The sequence below is a fragment of the Gymnoscopelus microlampas genome, assembly GCF_963454915.1.
Source record: "Gymnoscopelus microlampas genome assembly, chromosome: 12".
NCBI lineage: Eukaryota > Metazoa > Chordata > Actinopteri > Myctophiformes > Myctophidae > Gymnoscopelus > Gymnoscopelus microlampas.
Genome location: NC_139949.1, coordinates 27,367,989 through 27,385,023, shown reverse-complemented (window position 1 = coordinate 27,385,023; position 17,035 = coordinate 27,367,989). Strand labels below are relative to the sequence as shown.

Here is a 17,035-nt window from a genome sequence, read left to right as displayed (position 1 = left end):
ACACACACACACACACACACACACACACACACACACACACACATGCACACACACATTAACTGAACCCCTGTCTGCAGTGTACCCAGGAGATGCAATGCCTCCAGCTGGGAGGCGTCTGTGCAGCCAGCCCGAGGGCCTCTCTAGGCTTCCCGAGCAGCTTTTCTGTTCGGGCCCCCGTGGGGAAGGAGCCGTTTAACAAGGAAGGAATCAAAAGAAAACACGTTCAATATTGTCAAGGCATAGTCCCCCCCCCCCCCCCCCCCCCCCCCCTCTACCATTTTCATGGGTGTCACCTGTTAGTGATACCTACTGTAAGTGTGATGTTATAGAGCAAAAACTCTCAACGTCCTCCCGCACTTCCATAACCTTGTCTCTTTCTACTTATTCTAACATGTTCTTCGTGAAGTGAAGAGTTTATTAAGATTTCCTTCTTTTTTTTTTAACCCCACTCCCACTCGCTTGCAATTTAACGGTATTTTTATCGGTAAGTTTCGAATGTCGGTAAATCTGTATTTCATACATCAATATCACGTGACGTCACCCTACCTTGTCAGAATATCTGTATTGTTATTATCCTGTCACGTGAGTGAGAATGAAAATGGTGTCTTTACGCGTACCATCATGATGCTGGAGACCTTAGTTTTATGTTGTTCTATCAACAAAATACTTTGATTCACTAGGAAAAGCTCCTATGCTTTGGTGAACTGGTGGGCAGAGAGAGAAAAACATGTGCGTGTGCCGATTGAGGTTGGGTCGAGAGAGCATCAGATATACTGAGAGAGAGAGTGTATCTGTTTTTTTACTGGGTTGAGAGAGCATGGGTTCTAAGTGAGTGTGTGAGTGTGCTGACAGCGAGGCTAACGGCACCCGGGGCCAAACTGTTCAATGAACAAAATGCTTCCTAAGATCAATGTTGGTGTACAGTAACTAAAAGAAAGGTAGAGAGAGAGAGAGAGAGAGAGAGAGAGAGGGAGGAGAGAGGAGAGAGAGAGAGAGAGAGAGAGAGAGAGAGAGAGAGAGAGAGAGAGAGAGAGAGAGAGAGAGAGAGAGAGAGAGAGAGAGAGAGAGAGAGAGAGAGAGAGAGAGAGAGAGAGAGAGAGAGAGAGAGAGAGAGAGAGAGATACCCAGTAATGTACCGGTGGTCCCGGAGACCCCCAGCGGTCCTAAAAAACTGGGGGGTCCTTCAAATGCAAAAGATTGATAACCACTGCTCTAATGCACATCAGATAGCAGAAAGAATGTCATGCACACACAGCCTACTGATCTGGGCACAGATGGCAATGCGTATTTGTGTGCGCGTGTGCGAGCATGCGTTGGAAGTGAGTAGCCACCACTCCTGTCACTTGGCATTACAGTCACAGCGCTGTGGGCTCCCTGTGGCTGGCATGAGACGAGGACCAATGAGGAAGAGAGGAGAGGGGTAGACATCCCCCCATATAACAAAATGTCGAAAGAGACAGTAAATTAAAGAAACATGCCATTTGGTTAAATACATTTAAACCAAAATAAACTGTGAAATCAATCTCTTCGGTTTCATAACATAATAATAACATAAGCAAAGTGATGTCTCTCACTACTGAACACCAGGGTGCTCGATACCATTACGTCTTATTGGCACAGCAATGATTGTGTGTGATAAAACATTGTACAGAACAGTCCAGAATGCAAGAATGCAGCCTTAAGATATGTCGGTTGTTGGTTTCCATATAAGTTGGCCGTAGACATTGTGGAACGAGTTGCTGAATGGAAATCTGGGGGGAGGGCGTGGGGGGGGGACTTAGCAAACCGCTAACTGAAGTAGAAGTGCAATGCTTCACCACAACAAAACAATAAGTTAAACAAACTTCAGTGACTGATGATGCATATCGATATAAGGTATTAGTCTCTGAAGGTTTATTGATGATCTTCTTTCGTGTGTCGTCATCAAAATGTCCAACTCGGTGTGGTGCAGCCACGCCCTCGTCTCTGGTGCCACTTGGAAGAGGCCCTCCTTTTGAAGGTGTTCTATACAGGAGACAGGTGGTGATCATGTGTTCGGCAGACTGCTCAGGCTCTCCACACTTGCAGCTCGCTGTCCGCCAGGCTCCACTTCTTCATTGGCGATTTGAAGCAGCCGACCACAGTATCGCTAGTTACTGTAGTTAGCTGATGTCTTGTGAATGAATCTGTTTTCCATTTCATGTCTGTCTGTCTCCCTATTTCAAGGGTAACACAGTTACAGTATATGGCCAAGTATCATTTGGTCCGATTGTGTTTGTTTCTAATCTACTTCTGTCCATAATAGAAGGATTGTATCAGTGTAACTTAGGGGGAAGCCAAATGTGGCTACTTCCCATGGGATAAAGTAGCCCCCTCTAGCTGCCAGGCATTTCACACCATAGTCTTAAGATGACATGATTATATACGCAAACTGTGTGTGTATGGGGTCCAGACCGCATGCACCAGGGAGAGTGGCAGAATGTAAACATAGGCTGGGTGGCCCTGTCGGCTCTGTGGATGTGGCCATTTTTAGTCGTCCTGCTCTCACAGGGTTTTGACTTTTGAAGGCCTAATACTCCGTACTACTTCGCAGTGAGGTGCCCCCCGTTGAAACCCTGCCGCCACACTACAGACTTTGTTTACATAGTGCATTGTCAGACTGAAGACATTTATTCACTCTGAACTGTATTGTCTAAGGCTTTGATAAAAAAAGGGCCGACTGCTTGTAACAGATTAACACGATTGGATAAACACAAACATTTTGAAACACAAGGACTTTGAAGCTGTAAATATTGGCATAAAACAACTTTATTTCAAGTGACAATGGCGTAATTAAGCTTCAGATAGCTTATCTGCCAGGGTGTTTTCTCAGTATTGCCCAACTTTACGTGGTAAATAATCCGGATAAACAATCCGGATCACAGCTTTTGAAATTTGAGTCACAGCCAATGCTTCTAAGTGTTTGCCATAGTGCGAAGCGACATTTTCAACCAGCATTGTTACAAAGGACACTGAGCATGGCGCTCAATCCTTGAAGCTAACATGAAGGGTTAAGCTGTATCTGAGCCCGTCCCGACATGACTGCATTTGACAGAACATTTTGCAGGCACATTTGTTCAGCCGTCAGAATGTATTTGGCTTGTGGGAACTCTGAGCCTTTGGGGTCAGACCAACATCAAGGACTGCTATCTGTAGAAATAATAAAGCAGACAGTGTTACTTTACGGAGGGGGGGGGGCACATCGAGGCTAGATTGAAATTGATACAGAAGGGGGGGGGGGTTAACCGAGGTCGGGCTCAAAGTGCTCAGTGGTGCTTAGAAGAGAGGGATAGAAAGAACTGAGGGGGAGATGTGAACAGAAAATGGATATATTGTTTGAGCAAGGGTTAGGAAAAGACGAGGGGGAAAATCACTGGAGCAAGAGTGGGGGAGAAAGGAAGCACGGGCAAACCGGCAAACCGGTAAAAGAAAGATTGAGGGGGAAAAGAGTGAGAGAGAGATGGGGGGAGGGGGGGGTCAGGGGGCTGTGGAGTAGGAGGAGGTTGTGTTTTTTTTTTAAGGATAGGAGAACAGAAGGGAAGGGGAGGAAATTCTCCTCTGCTGGCATGTGCCACCACTGATGAACAGAGCTGAAGCCCATCTGAGGAGCTCTCCTGTCAGCTTTCCAAGCTTGCACGCCACGCGCTCATACAATAGACACACACACACACACACACACACACACACACACACACACACACACACACACACACACACACACACACACACACACACACACACACACACACACACACACACACACACACACTCACACACACACTGACACACATACTCGCTCCACACCACTACGACGGACAGAGAGGGAGGGAGGGAGAAAACCGTAGCAAGCTCAGAGACTTGGAACGAGGACAAGAAAGAGAGACTGAGAAAGAGACAGCAATACAGTGAGAGAGAGAGAGAGAGACAGACAGAGAGAGAGAGAGTGCACATGCAGGAAGGAGGGAAGAGACGGACAAAGTAGCTGAAACACTTGCTGTTTTTCCTGTGTCATACTGTAGTAACCGTGTGTTCGGCGTATACTGTAACTCTTCCTCTGAGAAAGGCTCTTTAACTTTTCCCGTGGGCAAACTGAGTCAGTCAGGAAGGATGATCAAGTCCAGCTGGTTCTATGTCAAGTTCAAATACAACGAGAAGGTACGTCCATGTGTTTCTTTGCATTCATTTCCCCCCCTTGACTTGCTCCACTCAAACTAATTCCCTGCCAGATGTCTGTCTGACTGTATGATATTGATAGCTTTGATAGATTGATTGATACATTATTTAGCTGTACATTGTGTATTCTTCACAACTTGAATGTACTACTACACCTACTGTATGTGTGTCTCTCTCAGAAGGCTGTTTGAAATTCCTAGTGCATCTTGTGGACGTACAGTAGGGCTAAGGTAAAGTGGAGTTTAAACAGTAATGTACTCCGTGTAATTTCACCCATGGGAATGTTGGCTTCAAACTGCTGATGGTGCTTTTTCATGTTAATATTTCATTGGAAGGCAGTCTAATGCATACAAAATAGGTTGCCATGTAACATTTGTTTAATATGTTTGATAGTTTGTATATTAGTGTGCTTGCTTTAGAGAGAGCACTACAGTATGTATTTTATGTATTTATATTTTGTGTGTTATGTGTATATATAGTAATAATGTGTCCATTGGTTTCAGATACATTTCGCTGTAAATAAAGAAAACTCATAGCGCCACACAGAGGTGTTCATTTAATTTGTACCAGTTATGAGAATTATTCAGTTTAACCTTTCAACTGTTCAATGTTTAGGTTCAGTACTCCAGGTATGTTTTCCAGGTAGGAACCAAAACTTCTGCGTGCTCTTTTTGACATGCCTTAAAAAACACTTTCGGTTACCATTTTCAATCTTCACATTAATGACATCTGTGTGAGAAAACACTTTAATCCCAAATTTAATGCAATTCTCAATTGCTCTATTATGCAGAATGTGACTAGAATTACTGCATGATTCCTCTGGAGCGGCACAATGATGAAACTTTAATGCAGAGCGATATCATGGTCTGAACCTTAGATCCTCCATCTAATGTAATGGCATTGGACTGATGAAGGCTACCCCTGGGTATTGCCGCTCCGTGTGCAGATGGGGTTACCCAGTGCAAACCAAGCCAGGATCCAGGTCTCAGCACTTTGCAAAAATGCCCACTGCAGCAGGGCCACAGTTAAAATTTCCATCAGTCTGTCAGCCAGTCATTCAGCAAACAGGGCAGTCAGTCGGTCTAGCTGACAGCCATCAGCTCGTCAGTGGTTTAGCCAGGTTTCCTGTAACATGTTGACTAAAGAGTAAGACAGAGGTGATGCTCACTATGCTGATTAGGCGCTCCTGTTAGCATCAGGTATCTGACCTGCAGGGATCACTGGTGCTATCTCGTTACGTAAACATAGTCAGGGGTAGCGCCTTTTCACCATGGTTCACATCTTACCTCCCACTCTATAGTGTCATCTTTTGGCCCTTTGAGCGATGTAGTATGTGCAACTTCCATTGCACATGCTGTATGACTCGCTTTGCCGTATTCAGCCCTATAATAATGGATGAGTGAAGCAGCCTCACGGGAGCATCTGTTGGCGCCAGAGGGCTTTGTTTCCATCTGGTCTGCCATTTTGTGTCCGAGCTATCTAATGTGCCGCGGTGAGAAGATGTTTTTTCCTGTTAGAATGAGCCTGGTCAGAACTGGTCACAGTCCCTCAACTGCGTCTGTACAGTGATACACCCCCCCCCCAGTCAACCTCCAAATAGTTAACTGCTACTAGAACTGCATTACTGTACATATGCATTGTTATTCAAATTCAGTATATTGCTAATTATTAAGTCTTTTCAAACATGACCAATACAAATTATGCCATTCACTGTACTTAAGTTTGTGTTGCCTGAAGATATTCAAATGAGGGAAGGTTGCATAATAGAAGGCCTGTGACAAATGCCAGGTGATAAATTGTTTTTCACATACCCATAGCCTTAGTAAGACCACGAGAGAATAGCATTTAATCATCACCTTAAATACTTAAACCCTACTGTATATACTCTGTACATCAAGTAGTAAAAATAGCCATTCTGCAAGCTCACAACGCGTCACGTTGCAATTGTGTTGTGAGCTTGTAAATCTGTTATTTTCACTGAATGTTCACCTATTTTCGTCAAATGTTCAACCATTATGACATTATGACAGCATTCATGTGGTTAAGCCCTCTCAGTCCTATGGGGAATTTCAGGGATTTTACATGATCCACCATCGTATCTCACTACTTTGAACTGTCGAATGTTGCCGTTTTCTGTTCTGAGTTTTGGTTCCTTTGAGCCCAGATAAACTCCAGTATAGCTCCCCAGCCGTGAATTCTTCCTCAGCATCCACAGTATCCATGTTTGTACATCCATCTTTGGCATGGTAACTTACCTTCATCTAAATCTTGTATCATGGTAACTTAAAGAGAGGGGGGAACATGTTGCACACTCCATATGCAGTGATTTATTTTTATTAATTGACGTTTCGGCCTACTGGCCTTCCTCATAATCAACAAATGCATGGTAACTTACCTTAATCAAAATCTTGCTTCGCTTTGTGTCCAAAGTTCTGGATTAAAAAGAGGTCGCTCACGGTGACAATTCTGCCCGCCTTGCCACTTTAGCTCTGCTGCTTGGTTATACTGTTGTGTAACCCAATGTGAAGATGCTGTTTTAGCTTGTGTTGATTGTCAGCTGCCATTTAAAGCCTCAGGGTATGGAAGATAACCACTCAATACAAGCTTACCCTCTCTGTCCTTTTATCACTCCTCTTACCTACATCAAAAACTGGGTTAGTGATATATGCACTGTGTGTGTGTGTGTGTGTGTGTGTGTGTGTGTGTGTGTGTGTGTGTGTGTGTGTGTGTGTGTGTGTGTGTGTGTGTGTGTGTGTGTGTGTGTGTGTGTGTGTGTGTGTGTGTGTGTGTGTGTGTGTGTGTGTGTGTGTGTGCGCATGAGCGTATGTGAGTATCACTGAGAGGCTAGAAGAAAGCATGGCAGGTTTCACACCGCAAAAACAACAGTTCCGGTCATGCACTTCAAAACCCACATTCACGTTAATTATGTTTAAAATATTTTATTAACACGTTGAACAGTTAAAAAATAATCGCATGCTTTCATGCGTTAGTTTTCTTACAGCCCCACAATTTTGTATTAATAATAATATTACTTTTTTTCTTTCTTTTTTTCTTTTAAACAAAAGCAATTGAGCAACATCTTTACAGGCATCAGAGAATTCTATCACTTATACACGCCATAGCCGCATGTTGCATGCAGCAATGAAGATAAGTTAAGGCAACCATGACAACAGCATGAGTGTTCATTGGTGGGGGAAGAGTGGAGTACCATGCTCCATTCCTTCCACTCACTGCTTCTTCCATTAGCCCATTAAAACCGGGAAAGCATCTGTGTCATTTTATACTTTGGCTATTCAAAAACAGCAGTATACAGTACAAGCTCATAGTGCATCATTTCGTGCCATTTTGCCGAGCTTGTGGATCAAATATTTTGAGATGGCTGGGGGGCCGTGGCCAAATACATATACATTTGGAGGTCCACCTTGACATGAAATTGTTTGAGAACCACTGATATAGCAACATACATTTTCAGAAAACTGTTTTATAATTTAGAATTACAAAGACATTTGTAGAATCTGCCTCAGATCTTAATGGATTAAAGTTGGGCAAAATGAAGTGTGAACATTTCCACTTCACAGTTGATCGGGGGGTGGGGGGGAGAGACAAGATGGCCGAGTGATTTATACCGGGGGAACTTCAGAAGTGAACCGCCAAGAAATAAAGATGTTTCGTTAGTATCGTTACAAGCCTCATTGAATCAGGGATATCTCCGATTTGCTCTTTGATCGATTGCAAGTACTCCAGACAGCGTTTCATTATGGAGATATGAAATATTCAACAATTTCATCAGCCGGCGCAATATATCTGGCTAATATTATAACGCCGATCCTGATTCCCGCGGGGCTGTACTATTTTAATTCTCTCTTTTCTCTCCCCCCTCCATGTGCGTTTGTGTGTGTGCTCAGTAGCGTTAATGTATACAAGAACAAGACGTGCCTGTGTACATAAGGGGGATGGGTTTGGGGGTGCTGAGTGGATGTCGGTGGAAAATGCCTTATGCAGCCGCCTGCTCCTGTCTGGGTCCTGCCTCAGCAGTAGCCATGCATGTGATTGACAGGTTTGCTCTCAGCGGTATGCGAATAGGAAGTGACCTTAAACAAGCGTTGCCATTTTTGAGTGAGTGCCTTGCGTCGTCGTCCCCCCATGCTAGCTTCTGGCTCATGAAACCCGGGTCACCCAGTCTGGGGGAATGGGTAATTGCCACCCCTGTGTGTGGGCTCATGTCCTGGAGTGAGAGGGTACGAGAGAGGGAGGGAGGGGGGGAGGAAGGGGGGGGGGCCTGGAGGTCAGTTACATTCCACTGAATGGAAAGAGCACAGTACTGTTCTGTGTTTCTCCTCTCAGCTCTTTGTCCTCTAAGCTCACTGCCAGCCACCCCAGAGGGCTAACTCTGGGGCCATATACCCAACGAGGGTGAACGGTGACCTCACTCACACTGGTCTTATTCAATTTAGTGCACGCTCTCACACACAGCTCTGTGATTGATGCGTTGAATCTGGACTTTCCCTTGATGTCAGGACGGCCGAACTTGGACAGATACATTGACATTCTAGGCTGTTATCCAATGTTTTTTGCCTGGAGTTTGAAAGCACCCAGCGTTAGATCTGCGAATGTCTTTGACTGAGTGATGAAGCTACGCCATTGGTCGGCCGGTTGACCTAACAACGGTCTAGCCAAGTGCAGAGCAATCATCCCTCCATGCTATTGGATGCAGTCTATCCTCAGTTGGCCAAACAACTAACCGTAGAGTTAAAAATAATAGAGAGTGGACCGGAAATCCCCGCCCATCCACTTGTATGGAGTTGCTCCCCCAGCGCATTCTCCCTTTTCACCCCTTCTTCCGGGTTGGGAAATGTAACGGGCGGGGCCTATTTGGGGCCTCTGTTTTGCGTCTTGGAGGTGACGCGTTTTGCGTCACCTCAATGCGCAACCCTGTGCGCAAGCTTGTGACTCGAGCCCATTGGTATGTTCACATCAGTCGCCTCTCTGTCGCGCTACCCACTATTTGGGGATTTAGCATTGCGCAAGGGGCATTCCTGTGGTCGAGTTGCTATCTTCCGACACCATCCTTATCCCTAAAACACCTGCGCTATCCGTTACATTATGCATAGGTGTTTGGGCGTTACGTTAATAAAACCAATCAGCGTGCCAGGTGCCATTGCCTTTAAGAGCCGGCTGCGCTATGCCTTATGCCCTGTGCAAGCTTATGCTCTCCTCTCTGCCCATGGAAGAGGCAGTCCGAGTTGTCCGACATTGATTGCCTTGGAATAAAATATTTGATACACAGAATTATCACTCACACATTGCTGGAGAGAATTGTTATAGAGAACTTTAAATTACAGCAATCGCTTGTGTTCTGGATTAATTAACCGGAATGGTCTGGTGTGGTTATAGCAGATCAAACAACATTTTATTTGTCTTTGATAAGCTTAACTGGCAACTGCTGATAAAAACACAACTTATTGTTAGCTGAGCAATAACAAGCAGTACCTAAGACATTATTTAACAAACTCTTTTAATTTCACCTTTGTTCTTATTATTGTCTCTGTCAGGCGGAAACCTTGTATTGTATGTTCAAAACCGTTTCTTTTCAGGAAATGGAAAAAAGAATGTGTTCAAATGGAACCAATGTTATTTAGTCACAAGCTCTTGTTAATACTTTAGATTTTTTCAATATTTATAAAACCCATAGACACACTTAACCACTTTCACGTTTACATAATAATGTTTTAGAAAATTGCCCAAAATAGCAGATTGATCTACAGGCTGACAACGTGTCGCGATATGACGAATTGTGTTCAATTGACAGCTTGTAGATCGGCTATTTTTGCTACTTTTCTAGTAGAGCATTCATTTATAAAAAAACAAGTTGAAATATGGACATACAAGGTTTCTGTTCAACGGCAACAATATGTTAATATATACTGTGTGCGTGTGCGTGTGTGTGTTTGTGTGAGTGTGTAAACTAACTTGGATAAAACTGCCGTAGACGTACCTCTTTCCAAGGTTGTTTAAATGTCACATGTTGACTCGTATGCCCAATGGCTCACCAACCCTCAATTTTGGCATAGTATCTGGAGAGAGAGATTGTAGATTCTGCTACCACTGTATATACCATATCTGCATTCTTGTGTGCTAAGCATGGTTTGTTGAACAGTAGTGGGTGACCGTAATGGCTATAATGACAACGAGAACTGCAGAGTGTTGCGTGGGTTGGCATTTACAGGGGGCTTATTGCAGTCTGCTATGACGCAGTGTTATAGATCAGAGGAAAATGCTGTGGCCACCTCTCCTGGGTGGTATCGGCCATTTCAAACATAAAAACCCAGGAAGAAGACTTTAATCAATCTCTACGCATTACATTACATTTAGAATAACATTTTACACTAAAGGATTTTACCAGGATTTGACTGTGTATGGGCCATTCCGTATGATAAATCTCCTTTCAACAGTGCGATCCTACAGGAGTTCTGTTGTTCTCCTGCCTTCTTGCTGCTTCACGAATCGTATCAGACTTGGTTCCCTGCATCAGAGAGTTCCTTTGGGGTAACCATCCCATGCTAGCCTCCCTATACTGGCAAAAAAGTCTTCTCCAGTAATGAAAGAGTTGATCTGCATGACAGTTTTATCCGTTCACCAGTCTGCCCATGCCCGGAGGACTTTAATGAGAGTTTATTGGAGCCAGTTTAATTTATTTATGCTTAACCCAGTAAGACCGGGAATGCATACTGTGTCATTTTAAGATTTCTTTGGGCTATTTTAGAAAAATCGTGAAAATGTGTGCAAATCTTTTGAATATAACATTTTTAACTCAAATCTTTGCTTCTGGGGATTTTACTAATGTCTTCTAAATACTAACAGCTTTTTGAAAAAAAAAATGTTGCTATTATATCAGTGGTTCTCAAACTTTTTCATGTCAAGGAACCCCAAAATTCCTCAAAATATTTTGTTCCAGGGACCCCACAGATTCAAAGATTTGAGTAAAAAAATGTATGTAGATATTCAAAGATTTGCACACATTTTCACGATTCTTTTCCAAACATAGCAGATCTACGAGCTTGTATATCTTCTATTTTTGAATAGCCCAAAGAAATCTAAAAATGACACCCAGATGCGTTCCCGGTCTAAATGGGTTAAAAGCTTGAAGTGGTAAGAGGCTTATAGAACTTTTGACCTGAGTAGGGCTTGTCGCATAGCGGGGCCTGGCAGCTCCTTTTCTTTCTTTTTTATTTTTTTCAGAAAAAAAGCGCACTGGCTTTTTACAGACACATTGATATTCTAGGAGAGTGCTCCACAGCTTGCCGAGGGGATTACTGGTAAATCCCTGCAAACTCCAGATGTTTTCCCAGGCAACACGCAGCAAGGAAACATCCCCTGTAAACATCTGTCAGACAAAAGCCTTTCGCCACAGAGGAGACGACTGAAGCTGGGGGTGGGGGGGTGGGGGGTAAAGTACAGTAGCTACACGAGGCAGATTCTCACTGTGTTAGACCTATTTGTTCATGAAGAGCTAAGTGGTTCTTAGAGGGCTTCTTGTGTAACTGCCTATCCCGCTTTTCAACGCTGGCTCGAGTGTTTAGTGGTTACCCAGGAGCATTCTCTGTTAGACCACCAATGGAGACTACATTTTAGCATTGTGAATTAGGCAAACATCATCATCGTTATTATTATTATTAGGATTATTATCAATATTACAGTATTAAGAATCAAGAAAGTTTTTGTCACAACTCATACGTGTACAAGAAGCAAATTGCAATTTTGTGCAGTCCACCAACAGTATCATTATGATTATTATTTGTAGTAGTAGTGGTAGTAACATGCATTAGTAGGTAATCAAGCCAAGTTACTGTAGTAGATCGTGCTCAGTTTGAAATATCACAGAACTGCTGCAGATTGAGGTACAGTCACAGGAGTTATGCTGCATCCTCATCTCTGTCTGGCTGTATGGTTGCGTCACTGCTATCATCCCCCTCAGCTTTGAGGCGTGTGTGTGCGTTAGAGCTCTTCATGGGTCCCAAAAAACGGACCCGAACCCTAATGGACCCTTGATATTTGGTCCGATTCCGAGCCGCACCTAGATTTTTTTCAAATAACAATACCGAACCCGGGTGGACCCGTAACAATTTGGTCCGATTCCGAGCCGCCCAACTTTATTTTCTTTTTTTTACAGACCCGGCCCCTAATTGGCCCCTTCAAATTTGTTCTGAGATCCGATTAGTTCCGAGACCCATACAGACCCGACCCAGATATTATATAGGCTGTGAGACTCGACGCTGCTATTTAGTAGGCTATTATCTGTGATGACAGCACATTGCGCTGTCTACGAAATGAACCAAACGAACCAATTTTTAAACAATCCTGTGTTCATAGATAGCGGAATACAAGATCGCACACTCCACGCTGAGCACGGGTCTTCTCGGATCCACTCGGGTATTATACATAATGATAAACAGACCCGAGGTCCGAGATAATAGAACCGGAACCGACCCGGGTCCGAGTAATTTTGGTAAACACGGATCTGGTCCTGTCGGGTATTTTCGGAATCGGCGGACCCGTGAAGAACTCTAGCGTGGGTGCGTGCGTGCATGCGTGTGTGTGTGTGATGGAAATGGCAACTGGTGCAAAGTTCTGGCCCCTGGAAGGATCGCATGTCCCCCTGTCCCGCGTTCGTGTTAATTTGCTGGATATAAACATGGTGTCTGGGCTTGTGTAACAAGGCCTGCCTCTCTGTCTCCCTCTATTCCCCCGGTGGAACAGAATGGAGGGAGAGACAGAGAAAAGCGAGCAGGGATGGCTAGAGCGTGGATCACTGAGCACTCGCGTCCCAGCGAGACATAGACAGCCTCTCATGTAGCCGTTAGAGACAGGGTGCAACACACACACACACACACGCACACGCACACACACACACACACACACACACAGACACACACACACACACACACACACACACACACACACACACACACACACACACACACACACACACACACACACACACAGACTGACTGACAGGGTGTCTAGCCAACCACAAACCACCCCTCACACTTGCTTGTGCTTTACGCTTACTGCCTGTCACCTTTTATCACACACACACACACACACACACACACACACACACACACACACACACACACACACACACACACACACACACACACACACACACACACACACACACACACACACACACACACATCCAGAGGGAGAGATAAAAGGCAACTGTCTTATCTGTGCGCTGTATATCAGCACTGTATTAGTGACAAGCCTGTCATAGAGTCATATTTATGTACTCCCTGTACTCTTGATAGGAGATACACCTGTGCGTGCGTGCGTGCGTGCGTGCGTGCGTGCGTGCGTGCGTGCGTGCGTGCGTGCGTGCGTGCGTGCGTGCGTGCGTGCGTGCGTGCGCCTCACAGAGTGACACAGAGCTCATTATTAGTTCAGTGAATTCCCGCTGGAACGGTGAAGCCCTGCTTGCCCAGTCTGCTGCCCCCAGATCTGGGCTACAGTTACATCCTGCTGGATGACTGGGCATTGGGGAGGGGGGGGGGGTGGGGGGTTCCCATAGTTTAGGCGCTTCAGCCACATTGCGCAGACCCTTCAGACCCCTTGTCTCAAAGACTCCTCTGTTGTTCATGCGTGCGTGCACACACACACACACACACACACACACACACACACACACACACACACACACACACACACACACACACACACACATACACACACACACACACACACACACACACACACACACGCTGCATGTATACACAGAGTAGATGTTCAGACGGACAGTATGCCTGATTCATACTTGAGTTGTGAGCCATTGTCACAGACCGAAAATAGCCCATCTACAAGCTCACAACGCACCACGTTGTGACGTGTTGTGAGCTTGTAGATCAGCTATTTTCGGTGCGAGACGGCACCCGCGTGCAACTAAGTACACTGTACTCAGGCTACTACACACATACTGTGGCAGCCACTCAGAGCAGTGGGAATCCTGTGGATAAGGTCACATGCTCACAGACAGACTGTTGGGCAGCTTTGGGAACAAACAAATATCTTTTTGTCTGAATGTAAACTTATGTAACTGTCACTGGAAATACTGGCACTCACTGCCATTGTCTGAAGAAACTCCTCCGGGCTGGACCGAGCTAGGTGTCTGTCCGACTTTGTGTCAGTAGGGTAGAGCAGTGGTTCTCAAGCTTTTTCATGTCAATGACCCCCAAATTGACACTTATTAGCCCGCGGGCCCCCTTTTCAAAAGATATACCAGGGACCCCCATAAGAGAAGATTTTTCACTGCTTGCTACCAGTGATTCTCAACCATTTTCTTTCAAGAGGACCCCCAGTTTGACATGGCTACGGACCCCCATTTAATGGCATTTCTATCTCTGGGACCCCAATTTATATTGTAAAATCAATGTTAATTTAACTCTGAGAGTGTACACATGGAACCAAATGGACCCGTTAGGGTCCATTTGGTTCCATAGTACACTCTCAGAGTTACAGACCCATAAGGGTCCCTTTGGTTCCTAACTATCCTTCATTTAGCTGGGGACCCCCTGGAACTCCCTCAAGTACCCCTGGGGGTCCCCGGACCCCACTTTGAGAACCAACGGGGTAGAGCACATTAACACACACGTCACACGCGCACATGCACACTCTCACACGCCCACACACAAATTAGTGAATTTGTGGATCATTATTTTCTGTCTTGACAACATCATTTGGCTTATTATACACCGTTGTTGTTTGCGGCGTTGCCAGCAATTTAGCAGGCAACTCTAATTGGCTACCATGTGTTTAGCAAACTCTATACGGACTGTCTGAGTTTGGAGATGCTCCGAAAAACTTTGGCCTTAAAAGTACTGTAGTGTGCAGGGAAGGGAGAGGGAGATATATAGAGAGAGAGAGCCGGCAGGGGTAAAACGAGGTACAGTATAGAGTGAGTGGCAGAGCGGGCAAGAGGAGAGTGCATATCAAAGAGAGTGAGCCATCTGTCAGGACGGGCTGCACACAGCTGCTGGAGGAGATGCAAGATGTCTGAACAAAGACTGACAAGATGGAAGATGACAGGGAACAGATTTTCATCCTTTTTTTTTTTGGTCCTCCTGGAAGAGGAGAGGATGACCGACAGAATGCTGTGATGTTTCCCAGTATCCAGATGCTCTCCTCTCCCTCCTCTCCTCTCGTCTCCTCTTGTCTCATCTAGTCTCCTCACCTCTTCCTTCCTCTTGTCTCCTCTTGTCTCCTCTCCTCTCCCTTGCTCTCGTCTCCTCTTGTCTCATTTAGTCTCATCTAGTCTCCTCACCTCTCGTCTCCTCTAGTCTCCTCTCCCCTGCTCTCGTCTCCTCTTGTCTCATCTAGTCTCCTCACCTCTCCCTTCCTCTTGTCTCCTCTTGTCTCATCTCTTTTTTGTTAGTTTTTGCCTTTCTCTCCTAGAAAACGTCTACCATTACATCCCTGGCAGGATAATTTGGCTATTTGCATTTCTGTTCCACTGTAAGAGCAGAGCATTTCTCATCTTCATATGTATGCAAATTCCAAATCATCCAACGCGCTTACTGAGTCTACACTATTCCTTTTTCCTTTTTTCTAGTGGAATTATTGTCAGACCTGAAACTTGCATTCTGTAAATTATTTAGCCTTGGTAATTGACCTACTGCAGCTAAAGTAGATACAAATCTTTCCGCTCATTTATTCACATAAATGAAGCCGTGCTAGTGCGTGTTCAGTTAGTTTTAGGAAAGCGAGTAACAAGCCTTATGTTAATTAGCGTTGTGGTAGCGCGAGCCTTGTTACATCAGCGCCGGTCTCTCTCTACTTAGCTAGTTCTATTCCCCTCTGTGGCCTCTTTCCCCCTTCGCACTTAATTTGAACAGAAAATACAGTCTATTTCTAAATAGGGCAGTGGTGTACACAAGAGCCTGGCTGCAATCATTAAGCCCATTTTCTGCCAGCTTAGAGCCGTTGAAACATCGGTAATGGAAAGAGAGGGCGAGAGAGATGCTCTCTCTCTCTGCTGTCTATGTCCATGGTGTAATGTGTGATGTGTGACATTGGCCAGTGTAATACCATAATGGCCCTAATTGTCTAATCACTCTAATATGCGGCTGCTGCTCTCGGACATGACAAGGGCGAGGCTAGCTAATAAACGCTGATTACTGTCACTTGAAAGAGGCACACAGGAGGACGAGAAAAAAAAAAGTTTGCCACAGGGGAAGCCTGTCTTTCCCCTCTCTATCCTTCTATCTATGTATGTATCAGTAGAATTATGTATCAATCTATTTTTTTCTTTGTGTGTGTGCTTGATAAGCAGAGGAAGAGTGACAGCAGCCGAGGCAGCAAAAGGTCAATTTGTGGAGGCAGTGACAGAGTGAAAGGCTGATGATGACCGAGGGAGAGGGAGGGAGGGAGAGAGACATCGAGTGAGAACTACTGTGACGAGCTGTCATTTCCCCCAGCTGGTGGATTGACAGTCCATCAGCCTCTGAGGAACAAAGCTTTCACCTTTACCAGTCTATAGCCCTATTTATATACTTGATCTAACGTATTGGAGACTGATACGATCGGGGGATCTCCACCCGTACCTTCTGCACATTTTAATACGGCTGTAAGAAGCCCCAGAGCTTAAACGTAAAGCATAGAAGGGAGTATGTCAGTAGATACGCTTGTGGCTTTCCAGTACGCACATTAGTCTCCATACTAAGGCAGCATGAATGGGCCTTATATCTTTCTCCCTCCATTTCTCTTTCTCTCCTATGCACTTTTACTAATATGGGATTGGATTGGGGGGGGGGGGGGGCTGTGTGTGTGTGTGTGTGTGTGTGTGTGTGTG

At 45.0% G+C, this 17,035-nt stretch overlaps 1 protein-coding gene across 4 annotated transcripts in view; it reads left to right on the top strand.

Moving 5' to 3' along the window:
* auts2a (activator of transcription and developmental regulator AUTS2 a) overlaps positions 1-17,035 on the top strand; it is a gene marked incomplete at its 5' end in the record, with an annotated part of 367,489 nt that overhangs the window by 109,858 nt on the left and 240,596 nt on the right. The window contains one exon of one of the 4 annotated variants that reach the window (XM_084075033.1): positions 4,065-4,173. The exons of the other annotated variants lie outside the window; for them this stretch is intronic. Within the exon in view, the coding sequence (XP_083931159.1) occupies positions 4,126-4,173 (48 nt within the window). Of the gene's footprint in view, positions 1-4,064; positions 4,174-17,035 lie in introns of those variants that run through there. 4 annotated transcript variants of the gene reach the window in all.